The 23,768-nt window shown below is 33.0% G+C and overlaps 1 protein-coding gene and 1 long non-coding RNA gene across 7 annotated transcripts in view; both read left to right on the forward strand.

Annotated features, from left to right (window-relative positions):
* LOC132749447 (HEAT repeat-containing protein 4-like) overlaps positions 1-23,768 on the forward strand; it is a 44,388-nt gene that overhangs the window by 7,492 nt on the left and 13,128 nt on the right. For 3 of the 6 annotated variants that reach the window (XM_060739196.1, XM_060739227.1, XM_060739203.1), the window contains 9 exons: positions 786-929; positions 2,123-2,343; positions 4,860-4,974; positions 6,099-6,227; positions 8,573-8,725; positions 9,666-10,021; positions 10,739-10,843; positions 11,669-11,852; positions 12,085-12,270. In XM_060739196.1, the coding sequence (XP_060595179.1) occupies positions 786-929; positions 2,123-2,343; positions 4,860-4,974; positions 6,099-6,227; positions 8,573-8,725; positions 9,666-10,021; positions 10,739-10,843; positions 11,669-11,852; positions 12,085-12,270 (1,593 nt within the window). Of the gene's footprint in view, positions 1-785; positions 930-2,122; positions 2,344-4,218; positions 4,325-4,859; positions 4,975-6,098; positions 6,228-8,572; positions 8,726-9,665; positions 10,022-10,738; positions 10,844-11,668; positions 11,853-12,084; positions 12,271-23,768 lie in introns of all 6 variants that reach the window. The other 3 variants (XM_060739219.1, XM_060739231.1, XM_060739210.1) reach the window with 2 other exon arrangements.
* Positions 17,842-19,856, forward strand: LOC132749381 (uncharacterized). The gene is made up of 3 exons (XR_009628409.1): positions 17,842-18,141; positions 18,466-18,542; positions 19,049-19,856. It is a non-coding gene; the product is annotated as an uncharacterized LOC132749381 (long non-coding RNA).

Genomic DNA, 23,768 nt, shown 5'->3' on the forward strand with positions numbered 1-23,768 from the left:
GTTATTTTTTATGGGTTTTTTTTGTGTGTTTTGTTTGATTTTCAACATTATGCACTAGTCATTTGTAACCCTGGATCTCCCATTCCAGGGAAAATAATTTTGACTTTGACTTTTGTATTTTTGCAAATCCATAGTCAAGCCTAACAAAGACTGTCTCTGCGAAATGCACACATTGTGTGTTAGAAATATTTCCAGTTAATTTGGTGCTAAAACAAAACCATCTCATTAACACAGCAGTGTCACTAAGGACAATTTGAAGGTAAAAACTGTGCTCATACCACCACACTCAAGTAACTCCCCACTATACCCAGCGGATGGGGTTACATTTGACTGATACATTACAATATTTGAAAAACAACTGTTCCTTAAGAGGTCTTTTGTTATAATCATTTATAAAATTAATGTTTGACAAGCATAATGTTGTGAAATGATTAGAAAATCAAGGTGTCATGGATGCTTTTATTATTTGGATATACAGATACATGTATTTAACTTGAATCTCTTGAACCAATCTCTTTTATTTGCAAGGTTGAATTTTCATAAAACTTTGCTTTAAAAAGAATAGATACGGTAATATTTTGCACAGTTTTAACATGCTGCATGACCAGTTACTGAAATGACAAAGCCAAACATTTTGTTGGTTACTCTAAGAATATAGAAAATGTAAACCTCTATATAATGAAAATAAATTGCCAAGGAAAATAGTCAATCATAGTCTTTAAATGAAGTCTTTTGTTCAAGTATTATATGTATTTATAAATGAATTCTGATGAAATATTTAACAGGAGCTATTAACACCACTGCTGCCAATATTGAAGTGAGAACTTTCAAGCCGTCACCTCCACCCACACTTCGAGACTTTATGAACCCAGAGGCTGGTAGCTACATTCTAGAAACAGACAATATGTTTCAACAAGAACAACTAACAGGTATGTACAAAATTCATCCATAGGTCTGTTCATCAGCTAGGATTATAGGTCTGTTATTATATAGGTAGATATATTTGTCAGTTGCTGTCTCAGCTAGGATATTATCTCAGCTTGGATATGTTTGTTATTATTGTAGCTAGGGGTGTGTCTGTTATCGGACGTGTCTGTTGTTATCTAAGCTAGGTGTGTCTGTTATTATCTCAGCTCGAAAGTGTCTGTTGTTATCTAAGCTATGTGTGTCTGTTATTATCTCAGCTCGAAAGTGTCTGTTATTATCTAAGCTAGGACAAATCTCATTATCTTGACTAGGATATATCTGTTATTATCTCAGCTAGCTATATCAGTCTGTTATTAAACTGGTTCAGAAAGGTTTGTTATAATCTCAGCTAGGACAGGTTTGTTATTATAGTAGCTTAAGGATTGGTCTTATTATCTAGACATTGATAGGTCTGTTTTTTAGAGGCTATGAAAGGTCTATGAATTATTAGATAGGTTTGTTATTGTCTCACAAAGATTAGGTCTATTCTTATCTCAGCTAAGATCTTACTGGTAAGAACTGTTTGATATTATTTTATTTTAGTAAACTATTTATTTAATAATAACCTATTCCTATCTTGCATGTTCTCAGCATTACTATTAGTGTCAGTGTTCTATCAACCTTTGACCGGTGGCTTATTTTAAATTACAAAACTAGACCATTTTAAAACAAGAGTAGTAATTTAGCATTCCTGATGGGCTTTGTTTTACCCTACACAAAGTATGTAGTATCTGTGTGCGGGAAAAGCCCCTTCCATCTTGGATTTCGCAGACAACTCAATTAGTTCCGGCCATCACCCATTAAATTTTTCTAGCAAATGCTGCAAAAAAATTTTAGGGGACATTTAATGCGCACAGAAACCTCTTCAAATACTAGACTAATTGAGCTGCGTCACGACAAAACCAACATAGTGCGTTTGCGACCAGCATGGATCCAGACCAGCCTGCGTCTCCGCGGAGTCTGATCAGGATCCATGCTGTTCGCTTACAAACCCTATAACAAGTAGAGAAACTGATAGTGAACAGCATGGATCCTGATCAGCAGACTGCGCGGATCCATGCTGGTCGCAAACCCATTATGTTGGTTTTGTCGTGACGCGGCTCAATTGTTTATTACTTGAGCATTGTCTATTTGTTTATTTTTGCGTATGTCACAGGAACAGAGCAGGTGTTTGATGCATTCGGTGATAAAAGTAAAATATTAATGGAGACACAGAATAAATACAAGAAGGAACTACAGCCTGGTTTCCCACAACCACCAGAGCAATGGTTCCCGCTTACAGAGGCAGAAAGACAAGAACAGTTGAAAAACAAGAAAAAACAGAGAAAACATCATCGTGGGCACAGACGATGGAAGAAACTGCCAGAGCCCATAGATGTAAGTTGATACACTTGATTTCTGTTGTTCAAATTTTAGGATGGTCACCTAAGATTCTTTCGAATTTAAATTTTTTCAGCAAATTGTAAAGATAACAAGTGGCGTCTGTGGCAAAAATTGTTAAGATTGTGTATTTTAAATCACTTAATTGCCCCTCACCATTGTGGGTTTGAATCCCACTAGGGAATTCAGATTCTTATATATTGGAAGCTATCTAGCTGTGCTTACAGAACATCTGTGGTTTTACTCAGTGGTACCTTTTAGTGCCTGAAGTAATTGTGTGTTGGTGTGATGTATAATTCAAACAAAAATTAAAAAAAATAACAAATTCAAAGTTGCCAAAAGGGATTTGAACCCACAGAGTTTATAAACAAATGCTTGGAGTTCATCACTCTTAACCACTTGGCTTTGAAGTGTAGATGATATTTTGTTCAACTTCTTTGTGCAGAGCAATGGATGTAGATTCTGTTATATTGTGTGACATTATACAATGCAATGCTTGCAAGTTTTACTTGAAATATGTTTAATTTACACATCTTGTGAGAATTCCTATTGGACCAGTTGACAAAGATACATTACATGAAGGTTTTATTGATGGAGTATATGTAGATAGCTTTTCTTGTACAATATGAGATTTATTTTGATTTACATTGTTGTACATACTGCATTCTTTTATGCCAGACATGAATATATTACTGGGAAAAAAATAAGCTCAGGGGAATTGAAAAGCATTTTTGCAATTAAGTACTTTGCAGATCAGTTTCTTTAAATTTTCCCAGTAATTGAAAAAAGTTACATAATCTGGTCAGTTGACGTGAATTGCAGGCCCGAAATTTAAATTACATAATTCATAACTCAGAAATACAAAAAATTTACTTCTGATTCGGAATGTAAAAAGGAATTGATCTTATTGATGGATCTGTTTTTTTTTGCAGAATTATGTCATGAACAGTTATTCTGTCCCTTAGTTTCCATATTATTTTAATGTGTATACCCTAAGTTAATCCAATCAGACCTATGATTTTAGAATGCCTGTATACCCCAAAGTTATCCAAATCTGACATATGATTTTAATGTGTATACCCTGAGTTTATCCAAATCTGACATATGATTTTAATGTGTATTCCCTGAGATTATAAAAATCTGACATGATTTAAATGTGTATACCCTGAGTTTATCCAAATCTGACATATGATTTTAATGTGTATACCCTGAGCTTATCCAAATCTGACATATGATTTTAATGTGTATTCCCTGAGATTATAAAAATCTGACATGATTTAAATGTGTATACCCTGAGTTTATCCAAATCTGACATATGATTTTAATGTGTATTCCCTGAGATTATAAAAATCTGACATGATTTAAATGTGTATACCCTGAGTTTATCCAAATCTGACATATGATTTTAATGTGTATACCCTGAGATTATGTAAATCTGACATATGATTTTAATGTGTATACCCTTCAGTTTATCCAAATCTGACATATGATTTTAATGTGTATACCCTGAGTTTATCCAAATCTGACTTTTATGTTTATACCCTAAGTTTATCCAAATCTGACATGATTTTAATGTGAATACCCTGAGTTTATCCAAATCTGACTTTTATGTTTGTACCCTATAAGTTTATCCAAATCTGACATATGATTTTAATGTGTATACCCTGAGATTATCCAAATCTGACTTTTATGTTTGTACCCTATAAGTTTATCCAAATCAGACCTATGATTTTAAAATGTATACCCTGAGATTATCCAAATTTGACATATGATTTTAATGTGTACCCTGAGATTATACAAATCTTAATGTGTATAGTCTGAGTTTATCCAAATCAGACATATGATTTTAATGTGTATGGTATGTTTCTCTAGTCGGAGACAGATGCTAGACCTTACGGGTACGATGCTGAATATCACAGGGAACCAAGTCCGCGAACGATGAAAGCCGGGAAACGGAACAAAGCGTTGATAAGAGCTAGTCAGTTAATGCTAGTTATCTCCCTTTGTTATAACACTCGAGTACATTCACTTAAACCTAGCATAATATTATTGCACATTGTTTTTCAATTTTCAGATGCTAACCTATGTTACAAAGACACCAATTACCATTATCACTTTTACCGGGACTCTCACCCTTAATTTTCATGTACATGTATACAAATTGTTATAAAAAGAAAAAGAAAAAAAGGATAACTAGTTATTAGATCTAACATTGCACAAATATTTTTATTCCTGTATGCAGTACAATTGTAAAATAATGGGTAACACATGAAAAAGGCATTCTTTAAAAGAGCGAAATTTAAAATGACTTAAATATAAACGAAATAAAAATTTTCGAATGAAGGCTTCCAGCATTTTAGTGTAGTTTTGATAATTTGTGTAAATTTTTCTACAGAATTCTTTTTTTCTGTTTAGAATGCCTTTATCATTTTACCCTTTTTTTTCCATGACAGTAATATATTAACCTTTGTATTATCCTAACATATTTCACCAACTGTTCACCCTTTCATTAGGACACAGCCGAGTTACTGAGCATACAGGCACCTGGCACCGAGTTTGACTTTGAGAAGTCGGCTGATCCTCGTACCAGAAAGACAGCCAAGAATAACGCATCGCTCATGCAAATCAGTCAGTAATCAATTTTCAATGCCTTAAATGAGCCGCGCCATGACAAAACCAACATAATGGGTTTGCGACCAGCATGGATCCAGACCAGCCTGCGCATCAGCACAGTCTGATCAGGATCCATGCTGTTTGCTATCAGTTTCTTTACTTTTTATAGGGTTTGTAAGCAAACAGCATGGATCCTGATCAGACTGCCGGATATGCAGGCTGTTCTGGATCCATGCTGGTCTCAAACGCACTATGTTGGTTTTGTCGTGACGCAGCTTAAATAATTTACATCTAAATTTAACCCTTAACCTGCTGAATTTCTTGACTGGACTTTTTCTGGTCTCCATTTTTAGATCTAAAGGGATATCAAGATGAAAATATGAAGTTGGTCAGCGAACACTGTATAGAGCTTGGTCAACTGCTCTAAAGTGCAGGCTGAGCTGGCTCTATGCAGACGTCAAGAGCCAAACACTTTCAGCAGGTCAAGGGTTTGGGTTAATTTGCCTAGCGGTTTAAGTATTTGCCTCTTAACCAAGTTGTAGTGGGTTTAAGCCCTAAAAGGTCTCATGAGACCAGTACTGGTTTGTCCAGGAAGTGGACCGAAAAATAATTAATTAGAATTTTGTTATTAACTTAACACAAATATTACCTTAAAGTGTATAAAGGTATTGGGCTATATGTATTTCATAGAATATACCGTCATCTTAGTGCAGTAACAGGTTAACTCCTTATATAATTTAAAAGGAGTTAAACCGTTACTGCTGTAAGGTAACAATTTGTTTGGTTTTTGAACTAATGTACCCTTAACTGATATAACTACATTTGTTATTTTTTAAAATGCAGATTTTGCATGTTTGGAAATTAGGACCAAAATTTTTGTTAAATAAGGTTGTATTCTATATTTATAATTCTTGAGGTAATTTAAATTTTACTCCATTTTACTCTCTCCATAAGAATATGTAAACAACGTGAATGTACATTTTTGTGATGCTTGAATTATTTCTGACTAAAGGTCAAAGTTCAAGGTCATATTATAATAAAATCTTAATCAGGAGAATATGGCTTCAGATAAATCTTGGAAAATGAATGTTAGCTTTGTAACATTTGTTTCAATTTAATGATTGTTAACTTTCATGCAGCAAGTGCAGCGCAACAACTTAATTTCTCCGACAGAGGAAGTAGTTTAAAGGAGTACAACCCAGAAGAATTATTAAAAAAGTTGCAGGATAAGAAACGAATGGAGAAAATCTATGACTCCAAATATATAAGTGTGTAAATCAAGCAGAGATATTGTGTTGTATTACATACAGTATATTTAAACAGAGAAAAATGTTAGATATTTTGGTTGCTTTTATTTTATTGCACAGTTGCGACGAGCATTTTTTTTTTCTCAGCTTTTTTTTAAACAGAGCTCAGTTTATTTTTGAGGAGTTATAGATGTTGAGATCCTGTTAGTTTCATTGATTTGGTGTACTGGAAGAAATGTTGTTTGTTTTGTTTTTTTTAATTTTTTTATCAGCAGTTGCTTTTAAGATTCCTTATCATTGACAGTTTCAAATTAATCCACACCACCCTGAATAATCTAAAATGATCTTGTATTTTATTCTTGAGAAAATATAAAATCAGCAATTTTAGGGGAAAAATTTGAAATATATTAACTGACTTGAAAATGCACCGCGATCAGACGGCACATGGTGAGAATCAATTGCCGCCAGCTGGATAGGGGTTACATAATATACAGAGAAAAATCACACAAAAAATCGGCATGCCGCAGTCGGGACTCAAACCACAGGTCTCCGGATTGCCGGTCCGATATGCTAACCACTACAACACAGTGACTATTGTGTTTTCTCTATGCTAATTGATCATATATATTTAAGTTATTTCTAACTTTATTGTGACATTTTCACTTTTATTACCAGAGTACCTTCTTTGACGTTCAGTAATTGTACTATAAAATAAACATGTAACCCAAGAGATGTAAAAGAAAGGGAAAAAAGCCTTAAAAGGAAGACATTTAAACCTTTTACGTTTTTTTTCCCATAAGAATATCAAATAATAAAAAGCTACATTAGGGAAAAACAAAAAAAACAAGATATTTTGTAAATATTATCATTTGAATACAAATAAATTTTTGAGATTTAAGGACATTTAAATAATTATTCTATGCTTATCTGAGACAGATGCAAGCTTATAGCGGTGTTAGAATTTTATTTTGATAAGTGAATGAAGGAAACAACTTTAGTGAGAAAACGAAATATGATTTTGCATGACTTTGCTTTAATTTGTTTAATATGTAAAATCCAATTTATATACAAGTTGTTTTTGTATTTATTTCTATTTTTTTTCTTGTCAAAGAGTTTATTTTTACAGACATGGATGTTTGTCAATTGTTTACAAGACTGCATGTTTTGTTGTGTAACAGAGCTTTGTTGTTCTTAAACCCTTAACCTGCTAAATTTGTATAATCAATTCTCCCTCCTTTGATTATGATTATGGAACAGTCCATTTGAAGTTTAAGGGAATTCAATATCAAAATACAAAAAATAAAACAAAATGAACAACCAACTGTATAAAGCCTCCGGTCAGACTGTATGGAAGTTCAGGCTGGCCTGACTCCAATTTTGTTCAAGGCTTGCTCACTTTTGGTTAGGGGTGTCACGGTTAGAAAAAATGCTAATCGTTTTAACAGTGACCTAATAACCGTGTTAAACGTTTAACCGGCCATACTCATAAAGTCCTTAGATTTTCAACTTTAAATTTGTTTCTTTGTAACAAGATATGCCATTTTGGTCATATTTTGTTGTACTCAAAATGATAACAATACATATCTGAATATGGAGTAACTATTTTCGCTATGGTAAATGTACCGTATTCAATCAGATCCGAAAAAAAATACATTGTTGAGTATAACTCAAATACAAAAAAATGTCATATCTTGTCATAAAAAAACTAAGGTAATAATAAGAATCAATTTAAAACTTTTCTGCCCCTTAGTCAAATACTAACCTCCGGTACCGGTTATTGAATTTTCTAACCGTTTTTAGCTAAAAGCCGACCGTACCCGTTAAAACTGATAAACATGACAACCCTACTTTTGGAATCCTGCAGGTTAAAGGTTAAACATTGTTTTATTACAGTATAAGAGGATGAATAATCTACAAAATGAATAAAAAATACATATAAATAATACTCCATTTAAACCCAGTTCAACAAAATACATTTTTGAAATCTAATTGTTAGGTTTTTCAATTTGTCGATTATGATAAATGTCACAACTTGTTTTACTTTTGAATTGTACTAAATTTGTAGGAAATGCAAAATGATTTTGAAATGTATAGCATAATGTGTATAATGTTTTAATTTGTCAAGTAAATTGATATTTAGAAATTATTGTCAAGTAAATTGTTAGAAATAATTTGTAAAGTTAATTGATTATAATTTAGAAATTATTGTGTCAAGTAAATTTGATATTTAGAATCATGTGTATAAGTTTGATTCCTAAAAGTGAATTAATATTTAAATACATGTGTAAAATTTCCAGTGATTCAGTAATATGATAATTATATACTAGTAAATACATAGTTCATTTATATAATTTTGATTTTTTAAGTTGATGAATGGAGAACAAAATGGCATTTAACTGGTCAGTTTGTGGACAGTACACCGGATGACCTGATTAACGACATGGCAGATATCCAGTCACATGTTCGACTCAAGGCCATAGCCACCTGTGCCAAGGCTTCGGACTATAAACCACCAGAAGGTCTGTATCATAACTTCTGTGATTCTAATGTACTTAAATCTAAAATGTTCCCAGTGCCTCAATTAAAAAAATATTATGTGGTCACCTTATCCCAGTTGTTGAAATTTGATAAGAGTTGCAGCTATTCAAATTTGATAGTAGTTTACCCATTGCTGCACTGAGATGATCATGGTTAGGGTATCTATGGCTACAGACTTTGAACTGCTTGCCTCTCCTCTCACTTTTGTGAATTCAAATCCCATCAAGGACTTTGAAGTTTTTCAGTGAAGAAGCTATTCAACTAGCTTACTCAGGAGGTCTGTGGCTCTATTCTCATGTCTGTTCAAGCCTGGACTAATAATGCACCATGGGGTGCCCTGAAATCTTCCTCTACCAAAAGAGCTGACTTATTCCCTTATAAGCTGCTGACATTTTGAAAGATTTCAAACCAAACAAAAAAATGAGGGGAGATTATTATGAAGATAATTATTAGATAATTAGATTTTTATTTAGTGATATATTTTGTAAGTTAGTGCCATACTGGACCCTTACCTAATTTCTTCCTTACTGTTATGTTCTGAAATTGTTTCAGGACATGAATGTGTATCTAAGGAATAAAAAGGGAAGAATTTGTATAATAGCTGTATGCAGTTTCTTTGTGTGTGTGTGTAGGGGGGTTGGGGAGGAGGGAAACGGGTGTAACACTGTTGAGCATTGTAATATTTGTATAATATATACCATTGCCTAAATTACATCTTTAAAGCAGTATAAAAATGTTTTAATTTCATAATTTTGTTGTGTTTTCGAAATAATTTTTTTTATATCAGTTTTAAGACAATTGGCATTGGGAAATGATAGCTTTATTTGGTGAACATTGTGCAAAATTTGTCTAAGTACATAGAAAAATAATGGCAGTAAACAGTGTACTTCTATTTCTTATAAAACTATTTCTCTTCTCCAGATCATGGTATTCAACTTGACTATTTGGATAAAAGTGATGAAAAAGATAATTTACCAGAGAAACTCTTTGTGGCCCTTGAGTGTCTTCTTGAAGACCCTGTGGAAAAGGTGAAAACTGCTGCGGCCATTACATTATATTCTCTGAACCGGCCCTCTAAACCGGCTGAAGAAATACTTTATTCGGCAATGCAGAGTGATAATCCGGTAGACAGATGGGCAGCGGCGCAGTGCCTTGCTCATTATGGCGTCTGCGACTCTGACGTTGTTGGGGAGATATTACGTCAGGTCATGACGACAGAGGATACAATAAAACATGAACGAGGAATCAGTATGCTCGGAATTCTGAGCATCACGTCTGTAAGTGATTTTCTGTCTTGTATTTTAAGGAAAGCTAATTATGTTTCACCATGGTGGTAGGTTTATATTCCATTATCAATGCCATATAAAGATTTAAGGACAAAGTAAACTGAGGAAACTTTGGTTTGAACAACACACTTTCACTTACTCATAACAATGTCACTATGTGGCATATACCACCATAATTATGTACATATACAAAAAAACACAAAATATTATTTTACAACATTGCATTTGGCACCTTCTTAGCACATGTTTTTTAGCATTTAGAGTCCATATATTTCCAGATTTGTTTACTAACAAGAAACAAAAAATTAGAGATATATTTTCTCGTTGCATACAATTTTCTATATAATTATGTACATATGTACATTTATTCAATGCGTTTGAACATGCCAACATCCAATGTTTTATGTGCTGCATTCCGTCCATATTCTTAATCAAAACCATCCATTTACAAGCATATTTTTGCAGGTATATGTTGAACAATGCCACATAAAGATCAAAGAAAAAGTCAATAAACCTTAAATTTTAAAACCTCTGTGTCATCATTATTTAGTTTAATCAATATTTATGTGTAATATTTTCATTTACATAATAAAGTACCGTACATAAAATAAATTTTACGGATTGAGAAGAAACTTAAAAAGCTTTTTTTTTGGAAACTCTCTCTCAACATATTTTCAATGTTTTAAGAAAAACTTGTATGTATTTCAGAGCCTTGTTCATTCTATGGTTGCCGAGCAACTAAATAGTAGTAGCTGGAGACACAAAATTATAGCCTGTAAAATACTGCCAACTCTTAGAGGAGACATAAATAGGGTGAGTATTTAATCCTTACTACCTTAAATATCTTAGATGGACTTGTCCATCTTTCTTATTGGACAAGACCATTCATCATTTTTAGGGAAAATTTCAGAATATGTACTAAATAACTAACAGTGCAGATTGGGATCAGTCTGCACAAGTCACATTGGTAAATTCATTTACTGCCAGCAGGCTAAGAAATAAAGTGATCAGAGTAAATAGCTCTTCTACTGCAATTCTAATCTTTCATTGGAAAAATAAAGGAAATGATAATTATGTTTCAAAGACTTTTTAGTCATGTCAAATATATATGGGTAGCTATAAACATTGACCATTTACTAGTATAACCTATTGTTTAATTAGACTTGCTTTAACCCGTACCACAGTTAAATTATTCCATCATTCAGTCCGGATGAAACTACTCATCGCTGTAGGGAGAATTTCAAAATAAAAACTTCCTAAACAGCAAACAGTGTAGACTATGCAACAGACGGCAGTTTTAACATTTTCATTCATTGCATTTTCCTGAATATTTGATGTTTCAGAATGTATTCAGTGTAAAATATTATTAGGAACATCACATTTTAATCCTTTAAATACTTTTTTTTATTTGCCATTCTGTTTTTTCATAATCTTTTTTATGATATAATTATTATACTAGTGTATGATGTTTAATATCAATTATATAAAAAAAAAATCTTTCCTACATGTACCTACCCTCGTTTTTGGGAGTTGGAGATTTGAAACAGAACTTTTTTGTTGGGCTCAAGGATTTGTGGGGTTCAAGGAGATAGTGCTAAAAATGTTTAATTCTCTAATCCCTCAAATGTTATGTTTCAGGATATTACCAATAAATTAACAGATCTCATGTGGAATGACTGGCATTCAGAGGTGAGGAGAGCTGCTGCCCAGTGTCTTGGAAAGACCGGACATGGGCGTGATGTGCACGATGATCTTAGAAATAGAATATTGGAAGGCGATGAGAGAATTAAGCTTGAAGCTCTCAGTAAAGTTGGACAGCTTGGTATGTATCAAATTTCTGATTGTCTATTACATAACATTGTTGGTATATACAGGTATTGTCCGGTATATAACATGTTGGAGATATAATGTGCACTTGAGTTCCAATTTTTTGAAATATCTTAACAATTTGATATTCAGTTTACCTTTTCCTCAGTGTCCATTTTCTTAGAATCTATGAAAGCTTTTTACTTCAGACTTCTTCGCTATGAAAATGTGACACGTTAATTTTTCAGGTATCATGACAGCAAAATTACTGCCAGCATTTCTGAAGTGTTTTGAAGATGAGTACGTAGCCATTAGGTCTGAAGTTTGTATAACATGTGGTAATATAGCTATAAAAGATGAAGAAGTCATCGCTAAATTGATCCAATTAGCCACTTTCGACAACATCTGGAAAATCAAAGCACTGGCTTTTCAAGGTACGTGAATATTAGTTTAATTATAAGGGAGACAACTGCTATGAGCTTATCTCGATTAAAATGCTGTATTATGTGACAGTGTTTTCTCCCTTTAACTATTGCTGAGTAAGTGGTAAAGCCTGAAAACAGAATTTAAGAGGTTATTGTCAAAAACATATGAAAATGTCTTAAGAATCTTTATGTCTAGAATTCTTTGTAATCATCATACATTTGCTTGTGAGAGCATCACATTTGTAATCCAGGGGTCGCTCATTCAATCTTGGGGCAAGGCGATTTTCTCGTGACATTGTTGTCTTATGGTCATTTGTCTCTCTTTGCTAATTTTAGAAATTATGTGGGATTAGAAGTTGATCATTTGTAAAGAAGTTGCTTATTGCTATTCCTCGAAAGCTGATTAGATGGGCACAGACCCTAAAAAAATACAAGTTATCCCTTATCTTTATTTGAAATTAGTCTTTACAACATACTTGGATATGTATATATTTTTGAAATCTTGATAAAAATCTTGATTAAGCTAAGATGTAATTTCTTTGAATGTGGAGGCCAGTTGAAGCTTTTTATTTTTTATAAAACTTGAATCACTTTGTCTTGCAGAGGAGTATGTTTGAATCCCCTAAGGAAACATTGATTTACGATGGAGCTTTCTAGTTTATAGGGAATAGGGAAAGTACATTGTTGCTGGGTTTTTTTTTGTGTGTTTATTTATTAAGGTGCCGGATTGTGCCTGAAATAATGAACAGAGGGGTATTCAGGACCTACCTTTAAGTTAGCATAAAAAAGTCTGGAAAAAGGGTGATCTCTTGGAAGCATTATAATCACAACAAAATTATATGAAAATTGAAGACTTGGTTTAATTGTCTGTCCATGAGGGATAATGAAAAAGTTCAACATCCCTCACATACCCCCTAGCTTGAGCTTAAGTTTGGATGGTCCATTTGATCTTTTATAATGATGGTATGATTTAAAACTGAACCAGAAAAACTATTTAATATGTGTAAAATGGAATATGTTATTTTAGATGAATATTACTTCTATTCTTGTACAAGGAAAGCAAATTTGTTATCATTGAATACATAATGTAATGATTCCCATGATGTTTAATGTAATTGAGGTGTTCCATTGTAATACAGCAATCATTCCAATTTGACACATTTTATCGTCTGCTTTTTGCATCTGCTGCGGAGAAAATACAGTAACGTCTGCAATGCATGCCAAGACAAATTGCAGCAATGTAAATTGAATTGCTTGATAAACAAAAACAGTACTTTTTTTGTTATTACTTTATTGGATGTGAATTGATGAAATTGCGGTTTGAAATGGAAAGCGTGCTGGTTTTCGGTATGTTTATGACGGAGAGGTGCAACTTGCAATTCTTACATGATTGATTTACGAGGAGATGAGTGTATCATTCTACACGCGTGCCAGAATTCTGTGTACTCTTATATCACTGTATTAACATTGTCTTCATTCAGAATTATAACGCTGCATATAAATTTGTGACATCAATTTTCTTTTGTCAGCCTGAATGTTTGAATTATGATCCATTTAAAATACTGCTGAAAATGAATATTTAAGAAATTTTTCTCTCTGTCAAAAATGGTATTGTGGAGTATTTTGAATTTGTTGAAAATACTTTTAAACTAATTGTTCTTTCCTTGAGCAAGTTCTACACTCATTACTCGAACTTTTCAACACAGGCATTATGGGTTTATGTCCTCTTGAGTTTTCTCGTCCAAGGTTATAAAGGAATTTTCCAATCTCAAACTCAAATCTCAGGTATACCATTGGTTTGAAACTGTCACAGAATGTACACCGACCAATGAAAATCCTAAATCCTGAGATTGGAGACAGAACTCGGAAAAAAGTTTAAGAACCCCAAGACCAGTACTAAATAGTTTAGGAAGTGGACTTAAGGGTAGTATTATCTTTAAGATTTTTTTTTTCATGACATGGTGAACATATTTATATGTTTGAATTAAAGCAGGTGTTAAACCTATTACAAACTAATACGAACAATTTAGTTTTGAATAAATTTAAGAACTTTAAGTAATTTATATTATATCCAGAAGTATATTGTCACCAGAAATGTTTAAAATATATATTCAAGCAAACTTTACTCTTATTTTAATGATTTATCAATTGGGCTTTTTTGTACAAAGCTACAAGTAATTGTAAAAAAGAAAATATTTAAAATCTGGCATCTACTATGAATTATCTAGTTAATACCAGTTTGTTTTTGTCATAATCTATCCTCTACACTATAGCTATAAATATTTGCTAGATGAAACTAATTTGTGAAAATTGAGCTTAATTTCATGTGAATGCTGGAACTATTAACATATGACCTTTGTAATAATTGCCTACTGTTTCTGTTGTTCTCATAAAACACACTAGACACTCTGATTCTTGTTTATGACGGCAGATATGGTATTTATCTGCCATTTCATTCAGCACTGATAGAGAGTAAGTGAATCTATGCTGGTGAGCACTTAAAACAATTAGTTGATCGGTTGATTCCCAGTGAGGTAAATGTCCTGAAACTGGGAACCAATGAATCAGTGTTGGTATTACAGTGAGTTGGTTCCCAGTGAGGTAAATGTCAAGCTGGGAACCAATGAAATCACTCTTGGCATTGAATACTTAAAACAATAAGTTGGTTCCCAGTGAGGTAAAGGCCATGAAGCTGGGAACCAATGTAACACTTTAAGTGTCAGGTATTAAACAAAGCTAGAGGGCACTTAAAACATTATTTTGGTTCCAAGTGTGGCAAATGTATTGAAGTTGTATCACATTTGATATGGAGCATTAAAAAACATTTGAGTTGGTTTCCAGTGAGGGAAATGTCCTTTAGTTTGGAACCAGTGTAACACATTAGGTATTCTAGAGAGCACTTTAAATGATGAGTTGGTTCCCAGAGTGAGGGAAAATGTCATTAAGTCAGGAACCAATTTATCACTTTAGGTATCAAGCACATAAAACATCAGATTGGTTCCCAGTTTGGAATCAAAGTATCAAGTTTTGTGTCAAGCACTTAAATTATTGTGTATGTTTGGTTCCAGTGAGAGAAATGTTCTAAAGTTGGGAACCAGTATATCAGTTGTGTTGTGCCTAATAATTTTTTTCTGAAAAAGTCATGCTGTCATGAGTTATGGAAGCTCAGTTGCTATCTTAAGATAAAATTTTCCCTTCATCAAAGATTGAGCTGCATTTTGTGCAGATGCAAACAAAATGCCTGAGCAGCTGCATTTATTTTCAACCTAGTTTTTTGTATGCATTTATATCAGTCAGATTGCTTGTTTGATTTAAATCATGATGAAATTATTTTTTAAAAATTTGATTAGAGATAAATCATAAGTGTTTTGTATGTTTATTTGAGATAAATGCCAGTGTTTTACTAAGTATACATCTTATCTTTTTTTTTTCATATTCCTCAAGCATGGGTGTTTTTTTTTACAAACATATTTTAATACACAGGGTTTTTGTTGAATTAGCCTTTGTTTATTATATTATGATTGTAACGGAACATATTTGTTTGTTCTGCTTCATGATGTTACATCCTGGCTTACATCTTGGTTAGATCTGGGTCAGATTTTATGTTACAAAAATCTTTTGTTTCAATAGAAGTCTTTTGTTTTAATAGAGGTCTTTTCCCAGCCACAAAAGCAGCCCCCCACTTCACAAGAGTCCCCTACTTTTAATATGCTTTTTTTGGACTTCAATAGAACTTTTATAACTAGCACCTGCGCTTCAGATGAAGTACTAGGGACTTCAAGTGTACTTGCTTCAACTGCAGCTGTACTTCATCTGAAGCCCCATCCAGCTTCTAATGAGCTTCTGAATTTGTGAAAGTGTGCTTCAGTTGAAGCACCAGGGCTTTTTAAGTGCTTCATTTTGATAGTATTTTGTACTAGAGACTTATTTGCTACTTCTCAGACTTTGACTGTTTGTTTGAAAGTTATTTTGATACAAAATGTATACTTAAGATGTGCTTTTGAAACTTAGCAATGCAGGACTTGTTTTGAGGAGGCTTCAAAAATGCTTTTAAAACTTGTATTTTTGTAGTTCTCTGATATGATTATCAGCTTGGAAATTAATTCATAAAGTCAATGAAAATGCATGTATAAAAAAGAAAATAACTGAGTAAAATCAATATTTTAGTTTGATAAGGATCTAACATTCTACAGATCATTATGGTGGTGAAAAATGTATTTATTAAATTCCCTCAAAAATATATGATTCATTATGTAGTCAATTATACCAATTCAGAGCCAGTTTTGACATTAAAAACCACTTCCTAAAAATTATTATTGCATATGAATCATCTAAATATATTGTAATTAATACTGCCCTCACACATACCTCGCGACCTTACTGCGTCCTTACTGCGACCTTACTGCGACCTTGCTACGACCCAGGACGCAGCACAGTCGCCATGGACGCAGCAGGGACGCAGCGAGGTCGTAGCGAGGAACCCAAGGACGCACAAGGTCGCAGACCGTCGGCGACTATTTTGAACATGCACAAAACAGTCGCAGAAACTCTGCGTTCTTGCTGAGTCCTGGTTAGGTCGCCGCGGGATCGCAGTGGAGTCGCCATAGTCGCAGCAGCATCGTAGTAAGGACGCAATAAGAACGCAATAGACGTAGTACACTCGTACTAAGGAAACCGTATGTGGACCACTAGAAGACTGTTTGTATGCGTCTCCGCCAGTGGATGAAGCCGCGATTTCTACACACTGTGAACCACTACCAAACTGCATATCTGAAGCGGCGACTGGGTCAACTTGTAGCACTTTAGAGACCCTCGCTCTTTTGCCTCGCCCGCCTCTCATCTTTGGAATAATATGGATGATTTAACTTAATACTAATTAAATATACGTCTTCACTCGTTGAAGGTCAGACTCAGAATGAAATTTACTGGTAAAAAGTATTGTTTTTATAGACGTAGCAAGAACGTAGTAGGGTCGTCGTACAGTCGCAGGACAGTCGCCGGACAAACGCAATAGTCGTCGTAGAGTCGCCGTAAGGACGCAGAGAACATAGCACAGTCGCAGCTGGGTCGCCGTTGATCGCCGTGGGGTCGCCTTGGGGATGCAATACAGTCGCAGTGGAAACGCCATGGACGTAGAAGGGTCGTATTGAGGACATAGAGAAAACGTACTGAACACAAGACTGCAGAGCCCCGGACCGTCTGCGAGAGAAATTTGAAAGAAAACCAACGATTTTCGAAAGAAAAATGCTATTTTACTAGTTTTCAGGTCGCAGTAAGGTCGTGGTTTATGTGTGAGGGCACTTTAACAGGTATCATCAGTATCTGCTTAACATAAAAAAGAAGAATTATCTTCATGAATATTAACATAGTTCAAAGATGCTCAAAGATTTCAATTACATGACTGCAATTATTCTGCATCCTTCTGTAAATCTACCACTGTTTTCTTCCACACAAATATTCTTATCATCTGTGATCCCTCAAGTGGAAATTATGACCCCTTCCAACAGTTTTCAAATCAGATAGGTCAGCTTAACATGAGGTATACATGAGAATAGGGAGTGATAAAGCAAGTTTACAATACTCTAGCTACATGTAACCCAATACCCAGAACAAATCTTCATCCTGGTCATTTATACAGAAGTGTTTGAATGTTTGGATCTGCTTACAAGTTTTAAGATATGTTATCATGAGTGCATGAGCTAGTAAAAAAGTTAAATGTGATTAATATTGTTATTTAGTTGAAATGATTCCAACTAATACAGGTTTACAACAATTTTCTGAAACTATATTAACATGTATAATGGGACAGCAAATGTGTACTTAAAGTTCCTGTTAAAAATGGAGGCAAATTGATAAGCAATTCTATGGAATAAATTTTCGGTAAGTAATTTGAACTATATAAATATTTGAAATTCATTAAATGCAAAATGAACTTTTTTAGATTTCGTTTTCCTTAAAAAATATCAAGTTATAAGCTCTAAAATGATAAGGTCAGATTCAAATATTTAAAATTTTATAGTCTTATGATACAATTGTATGGCAGGAAATTTGGAAATTATGTCCTTTTCCTTTTGTATATTTATATCTAAATTTAATGCATTCCATATAAGAAGAACATATGACTGACTTAACATTTAATAAGATTACCTTTATACATGTATATTGTATTATAATAATTATATAAATGTGTATATTTTTTTCTAGACCAAATTCTCCAAAAGTCAGTGAGAAGTTTGAAAATGAAAGAAGAAAAGGATACAAAAGAATACAGAATTTACTTGGTAATTAGTTTGCTTTAATCAAATAGGCTTATTATGACTATAAGAATAAATTTAGATTTACTCACAAATATAAGATACCTAGTTGATTTTATCATGTTTAATGTCTATAATGCTTTATGCACCTAAAGCTTTCACTGGTGAGAATTGTGATACAAAAATTTGAAACTGACATTTGAAGAATTTGATGTAGTTATATCAAAGAATGAATACTTAGCCATTAAGTAAGTGAATAATTAAGCATTGCCACTCATTATCTGACTGGGCTACAAAGACATTATATGTCCTAAGATGATTATGACCCCAAAAGTAACAAAATACACTGTGAGTTGTTTTCCTGGCAATTTTTGTACTTGCTTAAGTTGAAAAATTTAATTTTAATACATTTGCAAACTTTTTTTCCAGATAATTTGTATTAGTGTTATGTTTTTTTAAAGCTGCATGATTACCAATCTAGAACATATGTGCATATATACATAATAAAAAATCATTTTAATTTTTTTTTTCAGGATGCAGAAGAGGTATTCCCATCATATAAAATCTGCAAACCAGCATTGTGCCAGTGAATCTGTTTGGAAAAGACTGAAAGTGAAGGACATGTATAAATTGAAATTTAATTGATGTTAAGCTCAAAAGAATCTTTTGTTTTACAGTGTTATACCTTTATGCATGGAACCGTATTTGTTAATGAGGGTGAAATGACTGAATAAATTTCTTTGATGTAACATTTAATGAATTATTATTGTTTATCAATTGAAAGTTGATACTGTAATGCTCACCTGAACAAAAAGTGCTCAGGTGAGATTTTGTGATTTCCTGATGTCTGTAAAACCTTAATTGTAATTAATCCATTAAGTTTAAAGATTCAAGAGAAATCTAAAAATGTTAGCTGATTTTGGAGCTTTTAAGTTTTGTAGTGGGGCTTCAATAGTACTTTTTCACTGGGACTTAATTTGTACTTCATCAATATGCTTCATGTGTGCTTCAAAGAGAAGCTTCAAGTATGCTTCCTAACTGAGACTTCATCTGTACTTCTTTATGGGCTTCAAGTGTGCTGCATTACACTGAATGCCCTTAATATGTAAGCTTCAAATGTACTTCTCAAGGGGTACTTCAAAGATACTTTAAAGGAGTACGGTTGAAGCCTAATTAGCATAATTCGAACGCGCTTCAAAGGAGCTTCATCTATGTGTTGGCCATTACCATTTCCATCAAATAGATGAAAGCACATATGAAGCAGGGACTGCAACCAAGCTTCTTATATACTTTACCAGAGGGCTTCAAATATACTTATAATATACTTGAATTGTGCTCTATTTGTGGCTGGGTTGTTTAATAATCTGTAAGATCTGTAAATGCTGTTAAGAGGAGAGCTGATTAGTGTCTGCCACTCGACTAAAGAATATTAGGTTGGAGCTCTACTCAGGTCATGACCTCCAGCGGCGGAGGTTATAAAGAAATATTCTTATCTCAAATTCAGGTCACAGGTATTTGATTGGTCAGAAACAGGCACAGAATTTGAATTGACCATTGAAAATTTTGAGATTTGAGCTTGATACCGCAGGAAAGGATTTGCAACCTAAAAAATTGGACTCGGTTTCCTCATGACACTTAATAAAAAGTATGCAGGTTTTGTTCATAGACTAAGGAAGCAAACTGTGAAAGTGATTTTTATATGTTGCAATAATTCTAGTCAGACATTATCAAAATTGGCACCAAATAACACTTATTTCTATGACCTCATCAATAAATGGGGATCATGAATATTTTACACATAATACATTCTTTTTGTTATATTTTAAGGACAGTATCCGAAATTCCGTATTTCATTCAAATTTCAAACCATGTGTGTGTAATATAAGTTATATCTCACTGAAATTTTTTTTCAATATCTCACTGCAGAACATAATGATAAATCATGTTTTATAACAAAGGGTTTTAGCTCCAGATGAAATAAATTGAAAACCTTGCTTCATCTAATATCCTAGCTTTTATCTGTCTACATTGAATTTTAATTGCTTTTATATAGGAGATATCTTGTAACAATTTAAATTCCACATTGGTATTCTACGCTTAATCAACCCAGAATTTCAATAGATGAGGCAATATCTTCAGGATTTTCTAACATATTGTCTGTACTTTGTTATCTGATATTTTTAATTGGCTTCCATGTCTTTTAATTTCCGCACACAGTCTGGGAGGTAGGGTTGTCTCATTGTTTAGTGTTACATAATCAGTTTATCGGAATGAGGTTTCTGAGATGCACAATTGTATTTTAAATGTTTCTTGAAGGTTTGCTTGAATATTTTTTTTTTATCAGATCTTTTTATGTAACTTTATCATGATCTCTTATCTAAGGCAGAATGTGATGCTATCTTAAAATTTCTCAATATTTTGATGGTTGATTATATAGAAATGCAAGACTGCAGTAGGGGTGCTGTCAGGCCATTTATTCTGAAACATATCAGATTTAAGGACCTGACAGCATCACTGTCAATTATATTGAGATAATATTACTAAGTTCTAATTGCCAATTTTATTTTGTTGCCTAACATTTTAGCGATGTTTACTGGAAAACAAAATTTATGTGACCATGCTCTTTGGTTGAGGAATCTGTTGGATGTTTATGCCATTGAAACATGCACTTTGTCAGAATTACTTTCAAATAGGCCTCTAAGGCACGGTGTAAGGGAGAAGACTCTTGAAATGAATATTGTAAGGGAGAAAACTCTTGAAATAATTTAAAAAATAATTCTCTTACATTAAAAATTAAATAATGATAATGTAAATATCAAAACTTGAGTACAGTTTTCATATAATGTTCATAAACATATTATGAGCAGAATTAAAACTATTCAATAGAATTTCTTTAAACTTTGCATGATTGTTGAATATTGCAGGAAATTAAAATATCATAGCACAATGTGGTACGGAGGATAGGAAATAATTACCGTTTAACATGTTGTTGCTTAGATATTTGTGCAATAAAAAACCACTTATATTGCAGTTTACACCTGCAAATAAAAGTATATTTCTCTTAAACAAATGACTGTTAGGATGGAAAATCTGCTAAATCTGATGAGATATCTTTTATTTGGTGTCTAAATATGTACGCAAGGGTGTGTATAATTACCCTCCACCCACATATGAATTTTATCTGGCCGACCAAATTTTAATTTCAGATTACTGTAAAATAATTACACTATTAAAATTTCACACTCAAGATTTTCATATTTTAGTAAGGGTTTGATGAAATGATAAACCTGTTGTATTTTACAACCTGTTTGTGCAAAAAAACTGAATATTTTTGGAGTTGTGGCCCTTGTTTATAACAAAATAACACATTTCAGGCAAATTTTTCTTGCAGATTTTCATAATAAGTTACTGATTTTGATTTGAAACTCACTCAGTTTTAGCAATATAATTATATATAGGTAAGTTAATGGGAGATCAATGATTCTACTTGGGTGCGGTTGTGCCTCGAATACTTAATACATGTAATAGTACTTTAGGTATTATTTACAAATAAAGCTGGAATTTAGTCATGTTACATTATTGATATGACAGGGAAAAAATCAAAATCCAATAAAAGAAAGCATAGGGTAACATAATTATTCAATACTGTAACAGTCGAACCTCTGTAGAGTGACACCTTATATGACACCCTGCTTGAAGCAAATATTTTGGTTGTTGTTGAGAGGTGATACTTTTGGGAAAAACAATGATACTGTTGTTGTAAAGAGGTGATTGCTATACAGGTGGCCACTATGTAGAGGTTGCACTACAGATCATTTTTGGATAAAAAAAAACTAAGTTAATCAATAATGAAATTTTTATTTTATGGCAAGAAACATCTGTACATTTATAAGATTGATTAGGCTATTTTTGCTGCTGTAACTTTAGATATCTCTTTATGGTAATTATATGTCTTTGTGGTAATTATCTCTTTGTATTTGAGATCTATTTAAGAGCCATTATTGTTGTATTATTCCTGTTTCAGTCATAAACTGTACAATGACCTCAGAGATGAAACATTCTTGATTAGTTTATTAACAAATATTCCCCCCTTGGAGATATATAACCTCACCTTAGTGAAATAACGTGTTAACTCCTATTAAATTTAGAAGGACTTAACCTGTTTATGCACTAAGGTGACGATTATTATAATATAAACTGTTATTATAGACAAAGACATTTACCAGGACAGGCACCATGGGACCTGACAGGTTTAGTTATATTCTCCCAGCATTCTGCCATACCAAGGAATTAGTTCACACTGTTAGCACAATAAACTTGAACATCCCAGGACTAAATTTATGATTTTACCACCGGCCAGAAACATTAGTAACATATGTGCTCTGTTGTAAATATCAGAGAATGTATTATAAGTTGAATTTTTAAGTCACCCTGACTCTTTAAAGGTCATATTGTCACCTAAATGCAGTAATGGGTTAACTACTTATATAATTTAAAAGGAGTTAACCTGTTACTGCATTAAGGTGACGATAATATGATTTCCATGGGAGAAGACCTCATTTGATGCCAATATGTGTATTTTGCAGGCACATTAGCTGGCACTCTTTTTAAATTAGTAGAACTTCAAACCTATTCCATATAGCTTTAACAAATGACAAGCTTCAGTTGTTTTAGTTCCTCCATAATGGTCACTCAAAATAAAATTATCAATACAGTAAAACCTGTATGTTTAAAGACTACAATTGGAATTGGAAACACAATGGTCTTCCGAGACATACAAGTTGTCCCTAATGATTTATAATTAAAATAACTGTTGCATTTTTTTTTACTGTGTACACACAAATGTGAGGAAAATGCTTTTTAATAACAAGTAATTGCTGTCTTTTGCAAGGAAGTCTTTTTATTTTCTGTTTTCTTTAAGTATACTTTAATGGCTTTGCGATGATATGTTAATCATTTAAATGATCCAGTAAAAACATCGTCACAAGCATACATACACATGTGTGTATATATATGTATAAACATTTTGACATGACCATTAATTTCACAAATTCAACAGGGTAGGGTTACCCATAACATCATCAAGCTCTGTGTGGCAGCATGACTAAGTAGTTAACTTATCAGACTAGTAAAATAAGAACTGCTGGCTACGTAGGTTCAAAGCACTTGAGGGACAAGCTTTTGTTTCCACCTTTACTTACATTGCTAAATACTGGTTGGTTTGATGGACAGATTCATGACTTGAGAGTTTTT

Source organism: Ruditapes philippinarum, unplaced genomic scaffold, assembly GCF_026571515.1.
Source record: "Ruditapes philippinarum isolate M1 unplaced genomic scaffold, ASM2657151v2 ctg1508_1_1_1_1, whole genome shotgun sequence".
NCBI classification, from domain to species: Eukaryota; Metazoa; Mollusca; class Bivalvia; order Venerida; family Veneridae; genus Ruditapes; species Ruditapes philippinarum.